Source organism: Eutrigla gurnardus (assembly GCF_963514095.1).
Source record: "Eutrigla gurnardus genome assembly, chromosome: 9".
Classification (NCBI taxonomy): domain Eukaryota; kingdom Metazoa; phylum Chordata; class Actinopteri; order Perciformes; family Triglidae; genus Eutrigla; species Eutrigla gurnardus.
This window is the reverse complement of record NC_139923.1, coordinates 24174906-24198077: the sequence shown is the minus strand read 5'-3', so window position 1 is coordinate 24198077 and position 23172 is coordinate 24174906. Positions and strand designations below refer to the sequence as shown.

The 23172-nt window shown below is 43.0% G+C and overlaps 2 protein-coding genes across 3 annotated transcripts; both read right to left on the bottom strand.

Moving 5' to 3' along the window:
- Nucleotides 1-1544: 1544 nt before the first annotated feature.
- amn1 (antagonist of mitotic exit network 1 homolog) lies at nucleotides 1545-10470 on the bottom strand. Of its 2 annotated transcripts, XM_084017341.1 has the most exons (4): nucleotides 10308-10470; nucleotides 3575-7057; nucleotides 2828-2887; nucleotides 1545-2738 (listed from the first exon to the last, which is right to left on the bottom strand). In XM_084017341.1, exons 2-4 carry the CDS (start codon nucleotides 7017-7019, stop codon nucleotides 2611-2613), a joined length of 3633 nt encoding a protein of 1210 aa, XP_083873467.1. In that variant the 5' UTR covers nucleotides 7020-7057; nucleotides 10308-10470; the 3' UTR covers nucleotides 1545-2610. The 2 variants fall into 2 exon arrangements, with proteins under 2 accessions (XP_083873467.1, XP_083873466.1); XM_084017340.1 differs by lacking the exon at nucleotides 10308-10470 and having other exon boundaries at nucleotides 3575-7132.
- Nucleotides 10471-15733: 5263 nt separating this feature from the next.
- Nucleotides 15734-22955, bottom strand: slc41a2a (solute carrier family 41 member 2a). Its single transcript, XM_084018079.1, has 10 exons — nucleotides 22521-22955; nucleotides 22204-22311; nucleotides 21284-21355; nucleotides 21023-21167; nucleotides 20197-20343; nucleotides 19947-20094; nucleotides 18409-18488; nucleotides 17553-17684; nucleotides 16655-16803; nucleotides 15734-16584 (listed from the first exon to the last, which is right to left on the bottom strand). Exons 1-10 carry the CDS (start codon nucleotides 22887-22889, stop codon nucleotides 16408-16410), a joined length of 1527 nt encoding a protein of 508 aa, XP_083874205.1. The 5' UTR covers nucleotides 22890-22955; the 3' UTR covers nucleotides 15734-16407.
- Nucleotides 22956-23172: the final 217 nt, after the last annotated feature.

The following is a 23172-nucleotide window of genomic DNA, read 5'->3' as shown; positions in this document are numbered from 1 at the left end:
TTGTTAAATCATGAGGGAAAAAAATGTATTCCTGGTTTACTTTATGTAAGAATTATCTACAATGTTAAATACTATAATCAATAAATCAACTCATATTTTACAATTAACTTTGTCAGTTTAAAGCTATGGTCCACGATTTGGAATAAAAATAAATCCATTCAGTCTATCAGCCGTAGGCCTATTGACTAATAGGAGCCATTGTTCCGGAAGGTTCCCATTGGCCCGTACCCTCCATCCAATCCCCTCGTCTCCCCTGCTCCTCGTCATCCCACCTCGTCCCCTCCCACTCCCGCCTAGTCGAGTCATGGAACACTGAGGGGAGGGGTTTGGTTGGGGGGGATGTTTTTTTCGGATCTGTCTCAGAGGCTCAACTGATTTTCAGAATGTAGACCATCAAGTATTGTAGTAGACCTCTCTCAGAAGACTACTCATGAAAACTACGAACTTAGTTTTCATTATATATGTATAACCTCAGCTCAAAGTCAACTCACTTACAATCTAGGTGTCTCATCTGCTACAGATTCCTATGATTTAACTGGAACCACTGTCTTCTGCATGAGGGTTTAAGGAATGTAAATCTATCTCTCTGGAGTCCACCGGAGTCATTAATCAGCTGTGTGTGGGTTAAAGGCTCGCTATAGGATGTCTTACCCATATAAGGTACTGAACTGAGCCTGATAGATAGCCTTAGAGTCAACATTGGGCAGTTCAAGGTCTGTTTAGACAGAATGTATGCTTTTATGGGCAACAGACCAACTTGGCAGGAAAGCCCAAAGGAGTGACATCAGCAGGGGCTAGATGGACCCTCAATCCCCCAAAGTGACCAATTAGAAGAAGCAGGCAGGTTCCCGTGAAAATGGCTTCAAAAAGGTGCACACAGGTAGGATCACAATTAGATTTCCTAGAACTTTTCCAGAAATGTTAGGTCATAAACCATTTTTGGACATCTGTTTCAATAAAGATTGCTGTCATCCAGCCTGCCTCAGCAGATTAATTTAACACCAAATCCCACGCCAACCTATGAGGAAGAAACAACACCATCATTCAAATTTGGTTTATATAAGCACTTTGTTTCCATGTTTAGCTTCACTGAAGGCTAATTGAATCAGATGAAGAAGAGATGAATCAGGTAACAATGTCTTTTCCAGATTTTTGGCAAGCCAAGACTATTCTTAATCATCCATGGGTCAAATGTCAGTCAAGTAATGTTTTGTGCAACAGGAAATGTGATCCGTTGGCATAGCATAGCATCCACACAGGATGCGATGAGACTGGACCATATTTCATGAAGCCGAATCTGTGAACAGCAGAAGCTGCTGGCATAAAACACTGTTGTTAAAATAATTCTGCGATTATTTAGAACTGGAGGAAGGAGATCGGAGTCAGCTCAAGGTCCAAACAGGGATTTAATCTTGATCAAGAGGAGAATTCACAGAGCAACATGCTGGTCCGTTACAAAGTGAAAACTCATCGTGCTGTGAGACAAACATGGTATTTATCCATCTTCTGTGGGTGTGTTTTCACTCAGTTCACAGGGATGGAAGTCGTAAACTGTAAATGTTTATCTAAAAATTGCATGGGTCACAAACCCCACCTGGGTCATAAACCACACCTATGTCGCAAAACACACATGGGTTGCAAAACACACACAAATGGCCACAGGCCACAGGTCACAGGTCACAGGTCACATTCACACCAAACCTTCTCATGTGTAAGTCTTCAGTTCAGATATCTCCAATGAAAGCCAATGAAAACTGGGAATTTAAAGTGTATAATACACTGAATTAAGTGACACATGAAAGAGTGTATGGTCATTAAAGTGCATAATCTACTCCAACAATGAGATTAAACAGATGTGGACCTTCAAATTTAGAAAAATGCAAAAGCATAACTTAAGAAATTGAGTTGAATTACAAGTTTATTTACTTTTGTTGCCTTAAAATGAAGGTTTACAGGCGTGTGGGGGAAATAAAAGCCTTATCCCTGAGCCAAATGTTATCCTCCACTTCAATAAACCAAGTTAGTCTTTAGAAACAAAGAAACAAGACAGACTTCAGAATTTGACAAAAATAGATTTTCTGCAGATGAAAAAAAATGAGTTGGTTTTATTCAATTAAAATTGCTTGCATAACTAGACACCAACATTTCTGCCTTTCTGGCTTGCATTGTCAGCAGTCTTTGCTGTTGCTTCACATATGAGCAGTTCTACATTTTCTCATAAGAAAACCTTCAATTCTAGACACGTGTTCGTATAAAAAATATATGTCAAATATTGTAAAAGAAAAAAAAAATCTTAATGTATAAAAATATACAAAAATATAAATATGTAGCTGAAATATTCAGCATGTTCAAAAGTCAAGTTTTTGAAATAAAGTATTTGTACCTGAAACGGATGACATGGAAACCTTTACGGTCACGTAAACAACTGACTTTGTTTTATGTACAAACAGATCAACTGATAAAAGCAAATATATACAAACTATTGAATGAACATAAACACAAAGACATAATTTCAACAACAATCTTGGAAGTAAATTTCTCAAACCAAGACTTTCCAACGAAGAAGACAATATTATTATTCTGTTGCCAGGGAAACGGCTGCCCGTCATGTTATGCATTCACATCTGACTGGATCTTGTCCATATATTTCTTCTGAAACTCTTGGAAGAGACCGCAGGGCTTGGTAGTGGGGGGGGGAAGTAGACGTCTTTTCTTCTCAGAAGGGGGATACCATGTGCCTACGGAGCAGTTAATTCAGAATTATTATTATATAAAAGACAATACAAAATTATATTTGTTTTAGTCTAATTTGTTTAGTGTTTGTTACCTGCTGCTGTCCTCTTGTAGCTCTTGTTCCGTCGCTTAAAATGGTCAGACTTGGGTTTGTCTGGAAAAAAAAACACACACACACACTCTTTAAAACGATAACATAACTGTTTTAAAACCTTGAGTTTTAAAACTCCTGGGCTTACTCATCTCAACAAAAGCAACTTTTGTTTGGCATTCACACATTGTCACGTCTTATATCAAGATAAAAAGGCCATAAATCCTGCTCTCTTTTGTCAACAGTGTGGCTTGACCTTGTAGACAGACAGACAGACAGACAGACAGACAGACAGACAGACAGACAGACAGACAGACAGACAGACAGACAGACAGACAGACAGACAGACACAGACAGATGCTTTCTGTAGGACAGTAACCTTTTGTTTGATCCTGCCTTTACTTTGATAATCAGATCCTGATTAGGTGCACTGATGCGAGGAAAGATCAACATCAAACAAACATCAAAGGAATGCAGATGCCAGGTCCAGAATCTGGCTGCCCCCCTTTAACCTAACCCCGAGGTGTGAATTGGTCCTTCCCAGGAAGCCATGACACTCACTTAGCATAAAACAAAAAAAGAAACACCCTTTGCTGCCAAATAATATGAAAGGAATTCCTCTCAACCATCACCACTAGTGTGCGTCTCGTTCTCTCGTTCTTGTTGAGCATAATATGCCTTTAAAGGAATAAATCACTTCACTGTTTTCATTCGATGCAGTTCCTTTTAATGCCACCGATTATGATTTACCTGGAATGGGATCACTGGTTGTCTCGCTCCCGTTGGCTCCATCTCTGAAGTCAAAGGACTTGGGTAAGACGCTGAACTTCAGGACGTTTTGGTTCTGCAGAGAAACGGACCACTGCTGGGCGTTGGCAGAACCGACCTTTTCCTCTTTTTCAAGACCTTCCTCGCTCAAAGAGGGAAAAGAGTGCCGCATTTTAGTCGGCGGAAAATTTATCTTCCATTTCTTGTAAAGCCGTTGGACGGAACATTCCCACGTTAGCACGGTTTTGCTAGACTTTCTCTTCAAGGGACTGAGTTGCACGGTGAGAATTTTTGGAACCCCCCGCACGCAACAAGACGCAGATGAAACGTGGCTCTTTCCGGCGGGGGGTAAAAGGCCTTTGTCTAGGGCCCTCGAGCCGAACAGAACCAGCTTTACCGTTCGAACGCTCGATGCTGAAACTTCAGCGTCAGTCACGTGAGCAAGAACATTCTCGCATTTTGAAGCACCTCCGAGTGCCAGCTGTGGATCGACGAGGGATTCGCATTCCTTTGATTTCTTGAAGAGTGGATAAAACAGATCATGACTGCGTCGTCTCTTCTTCGTTCTTTTAACACGTTCAACCGTCACTTCAGTTTCCAACGATAACTCTGCCACTTTTGTAGACGTCAACTGAACTTCACTATTTTCATCCAGGTCTGAAATCTGGCTGGCGACTTCACTTTCACCGCCAGAGAGATTTTCAAATTCCGTTTCATTCTCATCTGAACCGCTCGACAGTTCGCCTTCCATCACTTGCGCCCTAGCTTGGTCAGAATCAATTTCCTTTTCTGGCATTTGGCTGGAGGTGTCATCTTCCTCATCACTTATGAGTATGATGCTTGACACGCTGTTATCTAAGTTTATGTGGGAAAGGTTCTTTGGGACTTCGTCAGAATATGGCTGAGGCCCGTCGTCATCAGAGATCTCGATGGGCTTGATGACTTCACCGCACAGCTCTGGCCAGCAGGGGGTCTTGTCAGTAATATCTTCACAACTCTGCATGTTCTTACACTTGCATTCACTCAAAGAACCTGCGTTCAACCCCCAAATTATTTCCTTCCACCTCGCAAGGCAGCAAACCTCCTCTATTGGACAGAACGACTCCCTCTCCGATTTCGGGTCACACAATGTGGCGTCTGTGACTTCAGGGAGCTCAGCCTCCTCCACAGGGCTGGTCCAGTTGCTTCCTGCCCGATCGTCTGTGTCCATATTTTCTGCCAGACAATTTAGTGCTTGCTCGAAGATAACTTTGGCCTCTTTCGGAGACAGAATTTCGATTACAAACCTGTACGGGTCGCTGGAAACGTCACAGCCCATTTTTTTAGGAGAGGTTGGGGAGATTGGAATGGCGTTGGCGGGGGAGTCTAGTTTTTCTTCAAGTGAGTCAACCTGTTCATGTTGCTTTGATGACGACATCTTGCTCGACGCCTCATTTACAGTTTGCGCAACAATGCCGTCGCCTGTCTCGACCTGATCCGGCTGGTTCTCGCCCCCCAGCCTGTGATGATGAGGATTTTTCAAACACTGCGGGAAGCCAAACTCTTTGTCAATGTCATCCAGCTGCCTGTTGACATTCAACCAGGATGATTCGTAGGGCGGTTGTGAATAAACTTCATTGTGTTTGAGGACGCGGTAGCTGTCCAGCTGCTTCTCAAAGCCGTCCGCCACTTGTGACAGTATGACGGCCTTTTGGGTCACGTGTTGGATGCAGAATTGTTTCACCATCATCATTAAATTTCTGTACATGCTTATCTGGAACACAAAATTTTTCGATTCACCTTTCCAAAGCATGCTTAAAAATTCACGTGTGGTTTTACACCAAGGAGCATCCTTTAACTCCGTCTGGGCCTTTTCAGAATCCTGTATCAACCTGTTTAAGGTGATGGGCGTCCACGGGATCGTTGGGACCGAGGAAAGCTCTAAAACCCCCTTTGGATCCGTCGGCATTTCACTTTTGTCCTCGTCCGTTTTGGAGAATGCGGATTGTTGAGTGGTCGTTGCACCGCGCTGGTCTGCTTGCATATCAACGGCCGGTACACATCCCGGTTCACCTGCCATCTGGTTTTGGTTCAGTCCTACTCTCAAACAGCCAACCTGTTTGTCATTTCCTGATGAATCAAGTAAATTCTTGAGGTAACTCAGGGCTCCATCGGCCTGACTGGACGACTGGTAGCTCTCCTGAGACAGCGGCTGCACCACAGCGACGGCTCTCGTGCGACCGGGAGACAAGTGAACGGCAGCGTCATTTGCCTTGACGGGCGGTAGGGCTTCACAAGTGTTTTTCACAGACGGCCAGTTCTTACATCTCTTCTCCAGTAACTGACTCAGTTGAGTTGTACCAGCCAAAAGATTGGCCGCACAATTTCCTCTTTTATCTCCCGGTGCTGTGACATGAGGGTCATCTGGTTGAGAGCTCTGCTGCGTTGCTTTGACACATTTCGCCTTTTTATTCGTCTTTCTGACAAAATTCCTCTGTCCATAAGGTAAAGAATCCCGTTGGTCATGCAGATAATCCACAATTCTTGTGATCTTTCCATGTTTGAGAATTTCCTGTTGCGTCTTAACATCAAGATTGAAGCGGTCTTCATTCACTTTGCTGTATGAAAGTTGGTTCATGGTGGAGGAGGAGGCAGCCTCTCCACCATTATAATGCATTGCGTAGTGAAGTGGATACTGTCCACTTGATGATGAATTTGTTGTAACGCTGCTGTTTTGGAGTGACATAATCGTTGGGTAAGCAGGGGGAGAGCCTTGCTGATGGTGGTCATGAGAAAACTGCAGGTTGTGTTCGGCGGCGGCGGGCGCGGCAGGGTAAGCTGTCTGTTCACGCGGAGTTGAGGTAGCATTCGTAGTGTACACTGGAACGAGTTTAGTCGGCTCCCGTATCACGTTGTGGTACAACCCGCTCTGATCCCGGCTGTAACGGCAATCGGAAGTGTCGCCGTGGTTCACGTGACTTCTGACGGGCACCGATTGGTTCCAATGTGCCGACGCGTCTTGCTGAGGGTACGCGGTGTTCGATGGCATCACATTGGGTGGTCCCTGGGTCGGTGAATTCTGAGCATGGTTCTGGTAGAAGTTTTGCTGGAATCTACAAGTGACTGGCGTACTAGGGTTTCCACTTTGCGTATTAATGGGTGAGTGTTGCAGGTGATAATTGTTCCTTCCGGCTGTCTGCTGAAAAGTCACCGCCTGCTGAGGAGCTGCTGACTTCTGCCAGGTTGATGACTGTCCGTTAGAGTAAGCGGCATAATGACCCATGGCGATCTGCGTCGGCTGCACTCCTGTATTCGTCGTAATGGACTGGCATGAGCCGTTTGCAGTGGCAGCTTGCTGCATTGTGTAGTGTGTAGCAGCGGTCTGAATGGCCTGTGTATATGGTCCGACACGTGGGCACACGCCGTTCATCCAGGCACTCGACTGCATTTTTGATCTCCGCGGAAGATGTCGGTTGACGGAATAACCTGGAAGAGCAAATAAAAAAATAGTAAGGGCTGTGGAAATCATCAAAAACCGTATCTGGTTGTCCCTCAAGGACACGCACAATCCTGTTTTTTTCTGGCCTTTTCCTGCATGTTTGTGCTGAACTATATTTGTTGGTTGATTGATTCAATCATTTCAGACAATGACAGAGTATAAGTCCCTACCTTCTCTGCTGTACTGGCAAGAGAGATTTAGTAAGTACTTTCTGTCAAAATGTGATGACGTCACATAAATTTAATCATGAAAAATAATTTTTAAAAAAACGTCATCCTTTGATGACATAAGTAATTAGCACTAACAAAGCGGTATTGAATTGAATGACGTAGTGTCTGAATAAAAAATTACGTAATCCTTTTGAGGGTGTGTGTGTGTGTGGTGTGTGTGTGTGTGTGTGTGTGTGTGTGTGTGTGTGTGTGTGTGTGTGTGTGTGTGTGTGTGTGTGTGTGTGTGTATGTGTAAGGCACAAGACTTGGAGAGATGGAGAAAATTATGTTCCCCCCTCTCAGGCCCCCGTTTCCTGGCTCTCTCTCAACTGTCGTGTTCATTAAAGGTGAAAATATATACAATAAAAAAAAAAATTACGCCATCCTTTGATTACGCAAGTAATTAGCACTAACAAAGCGGTATTGAATTGAATGACGTTGTGTCTGAATAAAAAAAAAAAGTATAGTGTCATTACAGAAATGCAGAGTAGGGGTCTGGAAAAAGCTATGGCATCATGAGTATGTATATGTATGTATATGAGGATTGTACTGCAACGATGCCGTGCCTTTTGAAGGTATAAATACGGATCTTGACGGCGTGCATAACAATTTTCTGCAAGCAAAGCTTGAGTGATGGCGTGCGTCTGCTGTGAGTAAGTATTATTTTACTTTATTTTAGAGAGGACATTGCTTAGTGGCTAAATTGGTTAGTGTTAAGATGATTACATTTTTTATTTTCTTTCTAGCCAGGAGATATCTGGTGAAGAGGAGGTGGAGGTGATGTCTGAATTTCCAACGCCTGTGACTAAAGGTGGGCCTCCATCCAGCCGTTTATGCTGAAGACACTATCCCAGCTTCCCTGAAAAAAGCAAGGGGAAAACCATATTCACCATATTGAATATGGTTTTCCCAATGACGTAGTAAAAAATTACGTAATCCTTTTGAGGGTGTGTGTGTGTGTGTGTGTATGTGTAAGGCACAAGACTTGGAGAGATGGAGAAAATTATGTTATGTTTAATATTTTTTTTTTTTTGTATATATTTTCACCTTTAATGAACACGACAGTTCAGAGAGAGCCAGGAAACGGGGGCCTGAGAGGGGGGAACATAATTTTCTTCAAAACTTTCACCGCTTCTTTCGACCGTGCTTAAGGATCAATGTTGCAGTGCTGTTTTTTAGACAATAGACAACATTTTCCCATGCTTTTAAGGAATATAGTGGCATACCTTCACCTATTGTATGTCTGCGTGTCAGACGGATAAAGTGCTCAGAATTTGTTCTCACTCACACAGGGATCTGAAAACCTTCCACCCCTTCACACCCACTCCCCCTTTTCCCACATCCCCTCCCCTCCCCCTTTTTCCCACACCCCCCTCCCCCCTCCTCCGCCACGCCACCTATCCATCAATACAACGAGAACAATGACCAGTCAAATTTTTCAGAAGGGACTTATACTCTCTAACGACTCAAAGCGCTCCAGCAGGGTTCCAGGTCCCATTCATTCACACATCGGTGGTAAACTGCTCTGGGGCAGACTGATATACTTGTGTTCAGGGGATCTCAGACTACAATCACCCTAAAAGTCAAACATTTTTACTCTAGCAATAAACGATTTTATGAAGAATATTCATACATTTGTATTTTCAAAAACCTAATTTGAAGTGGAATAAAAAAAACGGCAGGTATGGGCTGATAGATTTGTGCTTAGGACCTATGTGACTACAATCATACTGAAAATCAAACATTTTTACTGTCTGTTAAAAGAATTTGTTCGTGAACGGACAAATTCACCCAAGGAGGAGATCATAGACAGAGAAGGAAAGTCTACGTCGGACTTTAAACTTGGCCAAGAGGAGCAGTTACAATGCAACAACGTATGAGGACGCTACAGAGAAAGTGCTCAAATCACTGTTGTGACTCGAGTCTTTTAAAGGTCCAGTAGATAATACGTCATTGACAACATGTTACAAGACATCATGTGCCCCTGATAACAATGAGCTGCGCTAAATGATGGCTTTAGGGTTTTCTAGTTCATCAATGGGGATACTAAATTCATAAACACATGCTTTAAGACATGGGACCTCCTAAGACATGGGACCTCCTAGGTCAATGAGGATGTCAAAATCGTTAAACTAACAAGACCCTTAAGGCCATAAGAAGACTAAAATAATGAGGTTACACAAAATTCTTATAACACTGTCAACCAATTCCAAGTCCATTGTGTTGTTCGATTCTATTGAATTGTGTTGTGTTTAGACTATAGTTGTATTTTGCATGTTTATTTAATTATTTGGCTCCAGTAGTGGCTACTTTGTTTCCATTGAGTATTTATCAACATTACCCTATTGTAAATATTGTAAGTTCACGCAATCAATGCAGAACAAACTACAAGTTGTATTCCTACACCGGAGGAAAGTTACATTTTAAAAACACTGCAGTAGCAGCAGGACTGTATTGATTGTTCCTGATAAGTTATGAAATCAATAACAGTCGGATAACGAGCACTTTCTCGTAACTTTTGTATAAAGTGGTAGTCTAAATCAGTTCTGTAATAACTTTTGAAGTCGGACATATTTTTATAATCCCTCGCTCGCTCCCGAGCCGACTGCGTTTACCGTAAATGCGAGTATAAGGGTGCACTACAATTTCAGTGTAGCCTGATTTGAGAAACTTAGCATCCCAATTGTAGATGACGGCATGGTCACTGTTTTGCTGTTTGAAAGAAAAGTCTCTGGCTCACTAGCACTCCTTGGATACAGTGAGTTGCGAGCGGTGATTGTGTCCATTGTTTTATGCTCCCAAACGGTCAGCAAGTTGGAACAATGATTGTACCCGAAAGTTTTAAGCCACAGTCCTTAAAACCACCATCAATATACGTTGAGAAGTGGCTGAAAAGCCGTTGTTAACATTGAGTTTATGATAAATGCATCAACCTCGTCCCACGCATGTACGACATAGCAGGATGTGGTGGTTGCCGCCCCAAAACAGTTAGAGCACGCTGCAGCGTACACTTCGGCTGCAGACTTACTTTTTCACGTGCGGCTTTGTGCGGAGGTCCGTGCGGCGGCGGTGACGCTCCTCTTCCTGGCGTTCATGCCTCCATGATGCCGCGCATAGAACAAATCCTCCCTGTTGCTGCAGACCGCTACATCCAGCTTCGTAGCGAGACACTCGGAAAAAGTTTGCTGCACCTCTGCTCCTCCGAGCCGGGGTAATAAAAATAATGTGTGACGTCACCCGTGGGAGGAGGGCCCCTTAATAGTTCTTCTGTATGCTAATGACCTACATTTTATTGGGGGGGAGGGGGGGGCGTCACGGGGTTAAGGAAAGTTGGAAGGAGGTCTCAGAAGAATTTAGGAACAGAGGAACGGACTTTCACTACACAGCTACGTCATTATATTGCGCCCCCTGATGACTGACACTTCTGATTGGAAGCTTACATCACAGCACATTCCAACAAACCAGTTACCCTGAATGCCAAAGATATACTGTTATATTATAATAATAATGACAGGAATCTGCAACATTTAATTTATCTGATTATTTTAATCGCTAAATTCCACATACATAAATCTAAATTTTCCAAAGGTCGACCCTTCTTTCCTGCTTTTGAAATCGACTTCAAGAACTATTTTGAATGTATCAAAAGAATTGATAATAAAAAATGTATACACACTGTTAATATAATTGAAGAAATATTCGGAGAAATGTAATATTTCCTGCCTTTTTCTTTACTATTTTTCTTTGAATCTCATTTAATTTATATTTTGTTTTGTTTATATTAACTATGTCTTGATGCCATACTATTTGTATTTGTATTTGTATTTGTATTTGTATTATATACGGTCATTGTTCTGACTGTGGTTGGAATCTATAAATAAAGTTTCTATTGAAAAAAAAAAAAGAAAAAAAAAAAAGACACTTCTGATTGGCGTAGTAATGGAGTACAAAAAGCGTGTCGTCCACTTCTCCCCATGCTGGTTTTATAAACTGCTCGTTCACTGACCGGCTTCAGTTCCAGCAGCTCCTCCTTCCTGTTTGACGTTTGCTGTATTTACATTTCATTTGTGGTTTTAGTTTTTTTTTTTGTCAAACATTTCTAACATGATTGAAATAAATAAAAATACCATTAAATTATTGTCACGCATTTATCAACACAACTATATCATCAAATCAAATCAAACTTTATTTATAGAGCGCTTTCATACATCGGGTGTGCAGCACAAAAAAAATAAAGAAAACCCCTCCCTCCCACCCTCCATACTACACACACACACACACACACACACACACACACGTCTGCACACTTACTACCGGCAATAGGGAGACAGGGCTGTGCCACGGGGGGGAACCAGTGCCCAGGACCTCTGACCCTGACAGACAAAAGCTGGTCTGGCCTATTGAGGGTTGTGCCGTACAAGACTTGTCAGACAAAGTCAAGACGGTGAATGCTTTACGGCTTTGAGGAGTGTTCACAAGTTTCCTTTAAGATTTTACATCAAATTTACCCTGTTAAAAAAAGGGTTGGATAGATTTCAGCTAAACACTGAACTCATGTAACTTCCTGGTTGTTTTCATTTAATCAGAACAATGTGACATTTAACTTGATAAGCAGGAACCCTTTGTCATCTTCAAGGTCCTCTTAAATCTGTCGGGGTTTTTTTTACAATAGATAAACGCCTCAAGGACACCCATACTTGTTTCATATCACATTTTTGTTAGTTCACGTCAGAGGTAACTGGCCAATGAGACTCGGTTGTAAGTCCAACCTCGGTACGGGGCAGGCCCAGCCTGAGAAGATAAGATGTGAACAGTGTTAGGATTCCTCCATTTTTTTTACTTTACCACCAGGAGCCCTGTGCCATTTTATTATTATTGCACCACGAGGAGCTTTGCTCCGTTCTATTTACTTTAACGTTTCAATTTACTTTAACGTTTCAATTTACTTTAACGTTCCATTTACTTTAACACTATCATGTGAGCTTTATGACCCTTACACTGATCCCTTGCCTAGCACCAGTGGTTTACTTGATCAAGTTACCATGCGCGTAAACATCTGTGTGATTCATGCATCTGTTTTTGAGTCCAGACACTGTCACTGCCATGCACCAATACCAATGAACTGTATTCTAAATTGTGTTTCACCTATCATCTACATTATTAACAGGGTTGCACATATCCTGTAGACGATTAGGTCCTATTTACACCATAAAAGGATTCATGCATATGAAAGTAAAGCCAGGATATGAGAGAGCTACAGCCACATGCACTGAGGAGATGTGATGGGAATTTTTCATTTAGTGGTTTATTTAAGGTTAATTGAGTAGTTCTGACTCATAATATTCCAGTCCCATGAGCTTACCTGTAGTCTGCACTTATGTCATGTGTTACATGAGTTGTAGAATGGATGTTGTGACATCAGAACAGCTGGCAAGTCAATATGGATCTATAGACACTGATGAGTTGCTCCAACACCACATCCTGGACAAAGTTCACAGTTGTCGTGGTAATTCTTTAACCACCCTTTTGTTAACACAGCTCCGTTGGATAAGAAAACTTACTTCGAACACAACAATTGTCTTTGTCTTTTATTTGAAGCCTCAAAGGCACGAGTGTTTCACAGTCTGCAGGAGAGTTCAAAGATGGAGAATGTGCGGAGAGGATTAATAGTGGGTGGTTCCTCTTTTCTCTTCACCGCCACCCTTCCTTATTCCGCACACGATCAGGCAGTTTCACTTCATGTGAGTGACAGGATATGGTTAGATGACAGCTTGAACAGTTGAGCGACAGGTAACTAAGTAAGAAAAACGATTCAACATATGGCAAAAATGTCTTGCTTGCTTGCCGCATAGACAAGATTGTGTGCACACAATAATATTTCCATTACACCGTCTACACACACAACGGGACAATGCATCTTGACACAACATCTGTATAAAAAGCCCTTCTGTCCATTGAAGAATGGTCAGACTCTTAAAGGAAAACACCACCGCATTTCCATACTGAACTATGTTCTGCTCTGATCTTAGACGAGGTGATACATACCTCCCTCTCCTCTGTGCGTGCACTCAATGGCTCTTGCGCGCACTCCATGCAGCGCTAATTTGCTAGCATGTAGCTTGTCCCAGTATATTCCTTAGGATCCAAAGGGGGGTGAAGTTAGAAGCGACCAAGCACTTCCACGTTGTCCCTATTTAAATACGGTTACGTGAGTAGTTACACGACCCAAGTTTGGTTACACAAAATGAAACATGCCAATTTTTCTAAGCGGATAACAAGGATAACTATATAGTATGGCCGAATAACAACTGGAAGCACTTCGACGTCGGCGCAGTAATATCATCACTCCGCTCCCCCTCTTACTTCCGTCAATAGAACCTACGTGACCTGCACGCCGCCGCCTGCACTACCTGTAGTAGTTTGTGCACAGTTGAGGAAGCATCAGGTTGTAGTAAGATAGTTTGTGAACAATCAAACATCATGGTTATAACGTGCATCGTACAGGGTTGTGAAAACAAGCAGAAGGTATATAGTCCCGTCATGTTTTGAGTGATGATATTACTGCGCCGACGTCGAAGTGCTTCCAGTTGTTATTCCGCCATACTATCTAGTTATCCTTGTTATCCGCTTAGAAAAATTGGCATGTTTCATTTTGTGTAACCAAACTTGGGTCGTGTAACTACTCATGTAACCGTATTTAAATAGGGACAACGTGGAAGTGCTTGGTCTCTTCTAACTTCACCCCCCTTTGGATCCTAAGGAATATACTGGGCCAAGTTACATGCTAGCAAATTAGCGCTGCGCGGAGTGCGCGCAAGAGCCATTGAGTGCACACACAGAGGAGAGGGAGGTATGTATCACCTCGTCTAAGATCAGGGCAGAACATAGTTCAGTATGGAAATGCGGTGGTGTTTTCCTTTAAGGAGTCTGCCCCTATCTGGCCGGATAGTTAGCTCTGAAGCTGTATGTTGGTGACGCGGTCCGCTTGGACATCCTGTTTACGAGGGCTTTGACTAGACTTCGTCTGTTTCCGGTCTGTCTGTAGCGACTGCTAGCCTGTTTTGGACTCTTTATTTAAAGCTGTAGTCTGCGATTTGAAAGGTTTGAAAAAAAAGCATCCCCCCCCCCCCCACACACACACCCTCCCCTCTGTGTTCCTCGTTCCTTGTATCGTTCTCCCCCCACAGCCTCTCACCTCCCTCTTATTTTACGGAAACGGCTACTATTCAATTTGGACAAATCTTTCAAATCATAGACTACAACTTTAAAATGACCCAAAGCTCTGTTAGGAGTAGTATTCTTATTTCTCACCAGGAAATAATAAACCAATTTTCACCACAGAAAACACTGGTTTTACTCAGAGTTTAGGGAATCAGCCGAGAAACTTAAAGCAAAGAGCAGCTGCGCATGAACACAGGCAGACAGCATAACCTTTTTTACAACAGGGGGTTGCTTCCAGGAAACGAAGGTGTTGTGTTCCCAAGGAGCTGGGACCAGCTTGTGCATCTACACCACAGGGCCTCTCCCCACCTTTTTGAACTGAAAAGTTTTTGCTGCAGAGCATTGTGCATCTTTCTTTGGGCGATAGGTTGCAGTTAACATCTTAGTTGCTTATCAGCTGTGATGTCTGCGATTTTTCAAACAGAGAAAGTCCTTGAGCTCTTGCTTTTCCTTAATGATACAGTTCTGAATAAATAGTTAACAGCACGTCGTAGTCTGTCTTCTCTTTAGTCTACTTTAACAAAGGGGAAGCTTAGAAAGATGCCTGTTGTTGCATTACATAGCACTTCTTCTCCTCAGACTTCCACTGGGAAGGTCAGGACCTCGTTTTTTGTTGGGGCATCCACATTACAAGAGAAACCAGACAACAGGACTCCGTTTTCACACATGGCCCAAGTTGTTTCTAGGATGTGTGTTTGAGACCAGACGTCAGTAGAGAGGTCTGTGAAGTTCTCTTCTGATGCATAACTGCTATCGCATTTATTGACCAGAGATGGAAACATTTCTGGCTTATTCTATCTTGTGACGCAGACAAGTATCTGACCTTCCTACCTTCTGACCTAAGCACTTACAACTGGCAGACAGAGGCCTATTTTTAACAAAACACAAGGTTTTACATAAGGGTTCAATGGGTTCAAAAACGACTCAATTGTTGCCAGGCTAAATGTCTATTTATACATTTCATACACATGGCTTTAGTAGGAGTTACAACAATAAGGTTTAAACATCACCTTCATCAAGCAAATCATTCTGAACAGGCCTTATATGTGTAATATGTTTTGTTTCTATATTCTGTTTAGAAACAAATAGAGAACTACTTGCATGTATTCTTTTGCATGTTGGGGTCAGGTCATCATCATTTCTCTGATATGGTATGGTATGCTTAATTAATTCTGCATTGGTGAGAGTGATAACATCTCATTGACAGGGTCACTCACTTCAGATTAGAGAGATAGCTTCTACATCCACGCTCGTAAAGTGAAGGTGAAAAACAAGTTGTTTGCATTTCAACTTCAGCCATCAAGTGAACTATTGACATGGGTGAGAATGTGTTCCGGATGGGTCATCTGCGAGCCCATCCTCCCACCAGTGGTTGATTTGTCTCTGGAGTGAGACACGGTCCTACCAGCCACATAACACAATCTATTATATGTGGCTGGGAGGTGTGTCTACCCTCCTCCTGATTCTACACCAAAAAAAAAATGTCTTCATTTACCCTTCTCCTGGGAAAGTTTACTCCAGTGTGCTGGAGAGGCACCGACTAATTAAAAGGAGGAACAATGTGTTCTCGCTGCGGAAGGGGTTCTTTAATCCTTGCAGGTCGGTTCGATGGGGGCAGGGGAATGTAGGAGCGTCCCTCGTTAAGTCCTTTGTGGGGGACAGCGTGAATGTGGGGTACCAGGTCCGTGTATAACCAAAGTGAGAGCTGTGTCTGCATTCTCAGCAGGAAGTCAAACCCATTCCCAGTGCTGGATGATGATGGCAAAGAGGAAACAAAAATAAAAGAGTAAATAGAAAAACGACGAAAAAAGTTTATTTCAGACTCTTCGTCCTTATTTGTTGCATCACTAATATAAGTGATGTTTTCTTGCATTTGTTCCTTCCTCAAACATTTTCTCCCGTTGAACCTATACACTGCCTGTGTCACCAATGCACCACAGCATGACAAAGGCGAGAGCGAGTAGAGAAGTCCCGAGCAGGTCTCCCAGGGCGGTGAGGTAGGGTATTGAGTAACTGTCCGGGTCTTTACCCTTCCGCCATAGACAGTGGACCATACAGTCGGCTATACACAGCAGGGAAAAGACCTAAGAGATAGACGCAAGTGACATTAATAAACGGCGATCATGTATGCAGATAAAAACATGTCAGACTCACCTGAATCAGGGAAGCAGACAAGAAGGCGACCGTCAGGAGAGCACTGGGCAACGTTTGGCCTCCTTTCATCAGGTGAATAATGTGTAAGAAGAGGAGCTGACCGGGGATCACCAAAAGAAGCAGAACCTGAGCAGATCGATGGTTTGCTCCTGCAATGAAAAAGCTGAATATCAGATTTTTTTTTAATTAAGATTATTCTCCATAGAAATCAGAACTAAGAAATGCTTACTCTGTGTGGTAGAGAAGCACCGTATGAAAGCATACTTGTATAGATCGCCTGGATTCATTTATTCTGTTCTCTCAGATCAATGACTGTTTCAGTAAGAAAAAGCCTCATTTACCACATGATGACCATAAAATACTTCTCTTGTGTGTGTGTGTGTGTGTGTGTGTGTGTGTGTGTGTGTGTGTGTGTGTGTGTGTGTGTGTGTGTGTGGTAGAGGTTTACAATAGAATGCACCCTCTCTGTGACTGTGAGAAGATCTTGTTTAGTCACGTTCACAGAGAAAAGTTAATAAATGTATCGAGGTCATATTTGTAAAAACCCAGTCTCTGCAGAAAGGGAATAAGATGGAAGGCCAGATGCACACCGCTAACAAAGAAGGGTTGTGGAATTAGAAAGGGCTGTTGAAAACCAAGGCATTGTTTCGATAGAAAAGGAAAAAGCATGATGCGTTTAATTTAATCGAGAAACAAAAACGTAGAGGGACTAGATAGGAAACTGTTATGTTGTGGAGAAAACAACTCCAAGTAAAGAACAGAGCAAGTGATACAATAGAACCTGGAGACTTTTTGAAGTTCTTTTCAAGATATGCATGTGCTCGCACGTGTGCGTTAGGCCAAGGGGGCTCTCTTGATTCCCTATTTAAATAATGTATCATGTAAATTTGAGCGTTACCTGAACCAAAGAAAGTGCGACAAGGGTTGTAGCAGCCTCTGCGGTCGTCAGGAATCTCTCCAGGTGAGTATTTCAAATGCAAATGAGTGGCAATGCGGCTGGACTGTATGGAGACGAGGTTTCCTCCAATCCCTGAATGGAAAAGAAAGAGTAGAGGAACTTTATCCCACTAACCACAGCAAGAGCCGTAAAAGAGATTGTTTTTCGCATATGCATTAGTTCTCAAGGAGGCCTTCAGACAGGCTTTGATGTGTAAATTTCTCTCAAGGTTATTTTGACCTCTAGACATAATACACTTCACTTTTCTATGACATACGGCAGTCATCTAATAAGCTTCCTATTAAAAAACAGGTATTCTTAATATTTCACATACAGGCAAAAGTGCTTGTAAGCCCATTCGAAGTAAATTCTATCAGTTTTCACACAGATGTTCTAATGATGAGTCCTCACAACCGAAGGATTAACATAATCAGATCAACAAGTCAAAACTTCAATTTGGCATGTTGATATGAAGGACAAGTACAGAGCATTATCATTCTCAACAACCAACCTAAAGTAAAATGCTTACATAGTCCTCCTCTATGACTCCCTTTTCTTAAATTCCTGACCACCAAATACCATTTGCTCTACTTCAACTCCCCGAGGGACTGTAATTCATCTGCACCAACTGTGCAGAAAAGAAGTTTACTAGTTAACGATCAGTTTTCCTTTGAAGGCGTTTTGAATTTTATGGCTCTAATAAGTGTCTTTAAGTGAGGGAGTGACTGTGGATCTGTGGGTGGGAGTACCATGAGGCCAAGGATTGAAAAAGAAAATAGCAAAATGATTCATGCACATTCCAAAGAGGACAACTCACCATTAATGACTGGAGCATAAACTATGATCCCTGCCAGGTTTGGATCAGACACAGCCTTGTCCAGTATGAGTCCTCCAATACTGAAAGACAAATTCGTCCTTGTAAAAACCTCTACTTTTACATGCAGTTATGGGAGGGAGATGATTTGCCTTTAATTTACATTTACATTTAGGTCATTTAGCAGACGCTTTTGTCCAAAGCGACTTACAATAAGTACATTTGTCAAAAGAAGGAAACAAAGAAACCACAACGAATCATTGCCGATAAAGTAAGAGCTAAAAATAGAACAAGTGTTAAGTCCTCATCTGAGTAAACTAGTAGTTCAAGAGCAACAGTGCTACGATCAGAGTGCTATAGGTAAGGGTTTTTTTGGGGGGGGGGGTTAGTGGGTCATGCTAGTCGAGGTGAAGTCTGAACAGGTGAGTCTTGAGCCTTTTTCGGAAAATGGCAAATGACTCAGCTGTCCTGACATTAGTCGGGAGTTCGTTCCACCACTGAGGCGCCAGAACAGAGAAGAGTCTGGACTTTGCTGAGCGACATTTGTTTGATTTCAGCGATGGTGGTACCAGCCGGCCAGCTGAAGTAGAGGAGCGAAGTGCTCGCTTCGGGGCATGAGGTTTGACCAGTGTTTGAAGGTAGATGGGTGCCGTTCCATTGATGGCCCTGAAGGCCAGTGTCATCGTCTTGAATTGGATGCGTGCTGCAACAGGGAGCCAGTGGAGGTCACGGAGGAGGGGGGTCACATGGGAGAATTTGGGTAGATTGAAGATAAGGCGTGCTGCAGCGTTTTGGATACGCTGCAATGGTTTAATCGCAGAGGCCGGGAGTCCGGCCAGGAGAGAGTTGCAGTAGTCAAGGCGGGAGATGACCAGTGCTTGGACCAAGAGTTGCGTTGCATCCTTTGTGAGGAAGGTCCGAATCCTGCGGATGTTGTAGAGGGCAAATCTGCAGGATCGGGCCACAGCAGTGATGTTGGGGGTGCAGGATAGTTGGTCATCGAGGATTACACCCAGGTTCCTCGCAGTTGACGACGGCAATACTGTGATGCCCTCGACAGTGACCGACAGGTCCATGCGAGGGCAGTCTTTCCCTGGGATGAAGAGGAGTTCGGTTTTATTCAGGTTAAGCTTGAGGTGATGTGCAGTTGTCCAGACAGAGATGTCAGCCAGACAGTCCGAGATGCGAGTTGCAATGTGAGTGTCAGAGGACGGGGGAAAAGAGAGGAACAGCTGGGTGTCATCTGCGTAGCAATGGTAGGAGAATCCATGCAATGTGATAACAGAACCTAGTGATCTGGTGTATAGTGAGAACAGAAGCGGTCCTAATACTGAGCCTTGAGGGACACCCGTGTCCAGAGAACAGGGTTTGGACATAGAGCCATTCCATGTGACTTTAATCTTAAAACTGTGGGCCTGGACCATTTTGAATACCAAGGAAATGTTTAGAACAAATAATATTCAAAATCCACAACACACCTAACTGTAAGTTAAAGAAGTCTTGGATACATGTGCATGCTTTTCAAAGAGTTAGTTGAGTACCTGCTGATGACCATTGCTGTGATGATCGGTTCCCAACCTGTGCGGAGCAGGATTTGACTGGCTGGATGTTTGGAGGAGATGACCACCCAAAGAGGAATCAGGCATATAAAGAACAGATCCACCAGGTACAACACATATGGATACAGGTCTGTCAAGAGAAAAGGCTGATTGGTTTCTGATGCCATGGATGGGATAGTTCCATGATCATGCGTGCCATCTGTTGGCCAAAAGTGAAAATGACATGACTCACCTATGAGGGAGTAAAACCACTGACTGAAGTAGGCTAGAAAGGCAAGAGTGATGAGATCCCCAAAGCTGGCAGCCATTGGTGTGGCCACGTTGTCAGGGTTGATTCCCATCCGCTTGGAGCCAATGATCACTCCCACCATAATAATACCTAGAAAGGTTTAAAGAAAAGGTACAGTTCTCAATCTATGAGGTGACATGGGATCAGTGATACACTCACTTTCATTTGTATCTGAATGGAACTAGAATGGCTCTTATGACTTAATTTCCTTATAACTCAATTTTAATTACAAAGAAAAAAAAGTTGACGTAGGGGAAAAAAGAAAAGCAGGGCCTTGAAATACTTTTTGTGCATTCAACAATAATTCCTCGCTACACATCTGCCTCAGAGCCAAAATTCTGCAAACAAAAGTGATAAATCCCATGCAGAATTGACTTAAATGCCCTTGATAGACTTTACTACAGTGAAGAATGATAGGATACATGAAGGTGGCCCAAAACAGAGTCAGGACATAATGGATTTTACAGAAACACAAGGGTCAGAACCCTGTTTATGTATAATGTATGAATCACTAAAGGGACAGTGTGTAGGATTTGGCGACATCTAGTGGAATGGTTGTAGATTGCAACCAACTGAACATTGCTCACTCATCATCATGGTTATGAGTATTATACTACATTTCTGTTAGATCCCCCAAAAAGCTACACACTGGCCCTTTAAGCTTGATGATTCCAGAGTCACGGGCAAAGCAGAGACGGTTTAAACAGATGCAAATGTGAAGTGTGTCGGAACGTGATGCACCTTCGATATATACCGGTTGCGTTGTTACCTTGCAGCAATGAAGCCATGAAGGCGGTGGAAACGCTGGTTGAACACAGGAGCATCACGTGGTGTAAGGGCATCCTTCCTTCTGCCATCCAGCCCAACAGCGTCGCCATCAAAGAGGCTAACAGACCGAGCACTGTGGCTTGAAGCTGTAAAATTAGTGTTAGTGAGAAATACCCACAAGTGGTAGATTGCAACAGAATTATGCAGACACAGGCAATACAGAAATGGTTGCTGGAAAGGGTTAGAAAATAATGTAGCCTACCTGCTTGAGCGCCAGGTTCCCAACTATCAACATCCACTTTTCTCTGGTGGATTCCATTTTTCCTGTATTCACCTGACAAAATCAGTATCACATGTATTGACTCATTAAAAACTGGGCTCATTAAAAATCAATTTGCTGAAAGAGGTCCTGAACATGATATAACAGCTACTGTATGGAACATGGTCCAATTTCTTCCAATAATCTTCCTATTACTATTATCTTCCCTACCCTGACCACGTCTACAGCTCTTTGGTTCCTACATGAGATGAAAATAATTAGAGACAAATATATAGTTTAACCTTTTCATTAAAAAGGCTAAACAATTTCCTGAAACAACTGGTCACTGTAGTTTTTGGCAAATGTAGCTCAAATAGGGGTAAATGGTGTGTTTGCTGGGACTATTTTCACCTGCGGATGAATCTTGTAGCTCTATGGTAGAGGAATAAGGTGTATCAGCGTTCATAATTATGATCATATTTGATCATTATATTCTCTCCTTTTCCAGGAAAACATAATCTCAGATTATCTGAATCAGTGGACTAGAATCAGTCCGTCATGTAGAATATTGTACAGCAGGATGATCTGCCGCTGTGGTCTTCACAGGTCTGTGAGGAGTTTCACACGAGGACAGAAAACCCATGATGACCCAAGAAGGCAAAAATACGACTCGGAGAAAGAGGTTGTAGTTGCCCAGTCAATTAATTCCCCACAGTATTCACTTTCCCTCCAACTCTGTTGCCCATCTTTGTACATTTCACTGCATTCACGTGCAAAGTGTGAAGTGTTTCTTTGAAATTGTGCGAGATTGCTGACATGAAGCCACTTCTTGTCTATGCCGTGGTATGTGTTTGATTTCCTTAAATTGCTGGCATGTGTCCACTTATATGTGTGCGTTTGTGTCAACATGCATACAAACGTACAGCAGTGGAGAGTCTGGAGGCCAGAGTCATTTCCAGGTTCCCCTTCATGCCTAACACTGCAGGGACCAGGATGAAGATCTCTGTGATTTCCTGGAACACGTCCCAGCTCTGCCATGCAAAACCACAGACAACAGCAACACAACAAACACACAGTAAATCTTCTCTGTTTTCATGTTTTTACCATGTTTCAGCTCCCTTTATCTCTTTACTTCCTGGCAAATGACAATGTCTTTTATACACAATATCCTCCGTTTAGCTTCCAGGCATTTGGAAGGTCAAGAAGTTATGACCTCATCAAACTGTCCTCCTCTACTCACCTGAACCACTTCGAGCAGCATCCCAGCCGAGACGGTCCCGAGTCCAGCCAGCAGAAATGGTACCAGGATCTGAAGCGTCATGGAACAGACTGACTCAGCAGGTGCATCGGAGCCGGCTGCATCCTTCGCTCTCATGGATCCACCGAACCGTGACCCACCGTACAGTTTATCCGGGAGAAGATAGTCTGTCTCGGTGTACTCCTGTGGCTCATTGTGGTGACTGGTGGCGGCTGGTGAGATATTCCCATTAGAGCTGAAACGTTGTGGACTTCCAGAGTGTTGAGATGTGGATGGGTTGGATCCGTATTGGCTGGTGCCTCGGCCCATAGATCCACTTGGGGACAGTTGGTCATCTTGCGAGACAACCATGGTGTAAAGCTGGTGGGATGGTATTCCTGCTTACACTCTGGCTCCTGAGAAGAACAATGTGGCACCGACACTGGTCACAAGCTGTTGGCCGATCAGGAAAATGAGAAACACTAAAAAGAAACACTTATAACCACCAGAACCAAATGCAGATGAAACCCAGAGCGTGGTCTGCTCGGGATTTCTGCCTTAAAGTTAAATCTGCCAAGGCAGTTTTCTTTCTCACCACTGTCTCGCTGTAATGACACTATAAATAGAGTGTCGTCAAAAGCTCAGCATTTAGCGA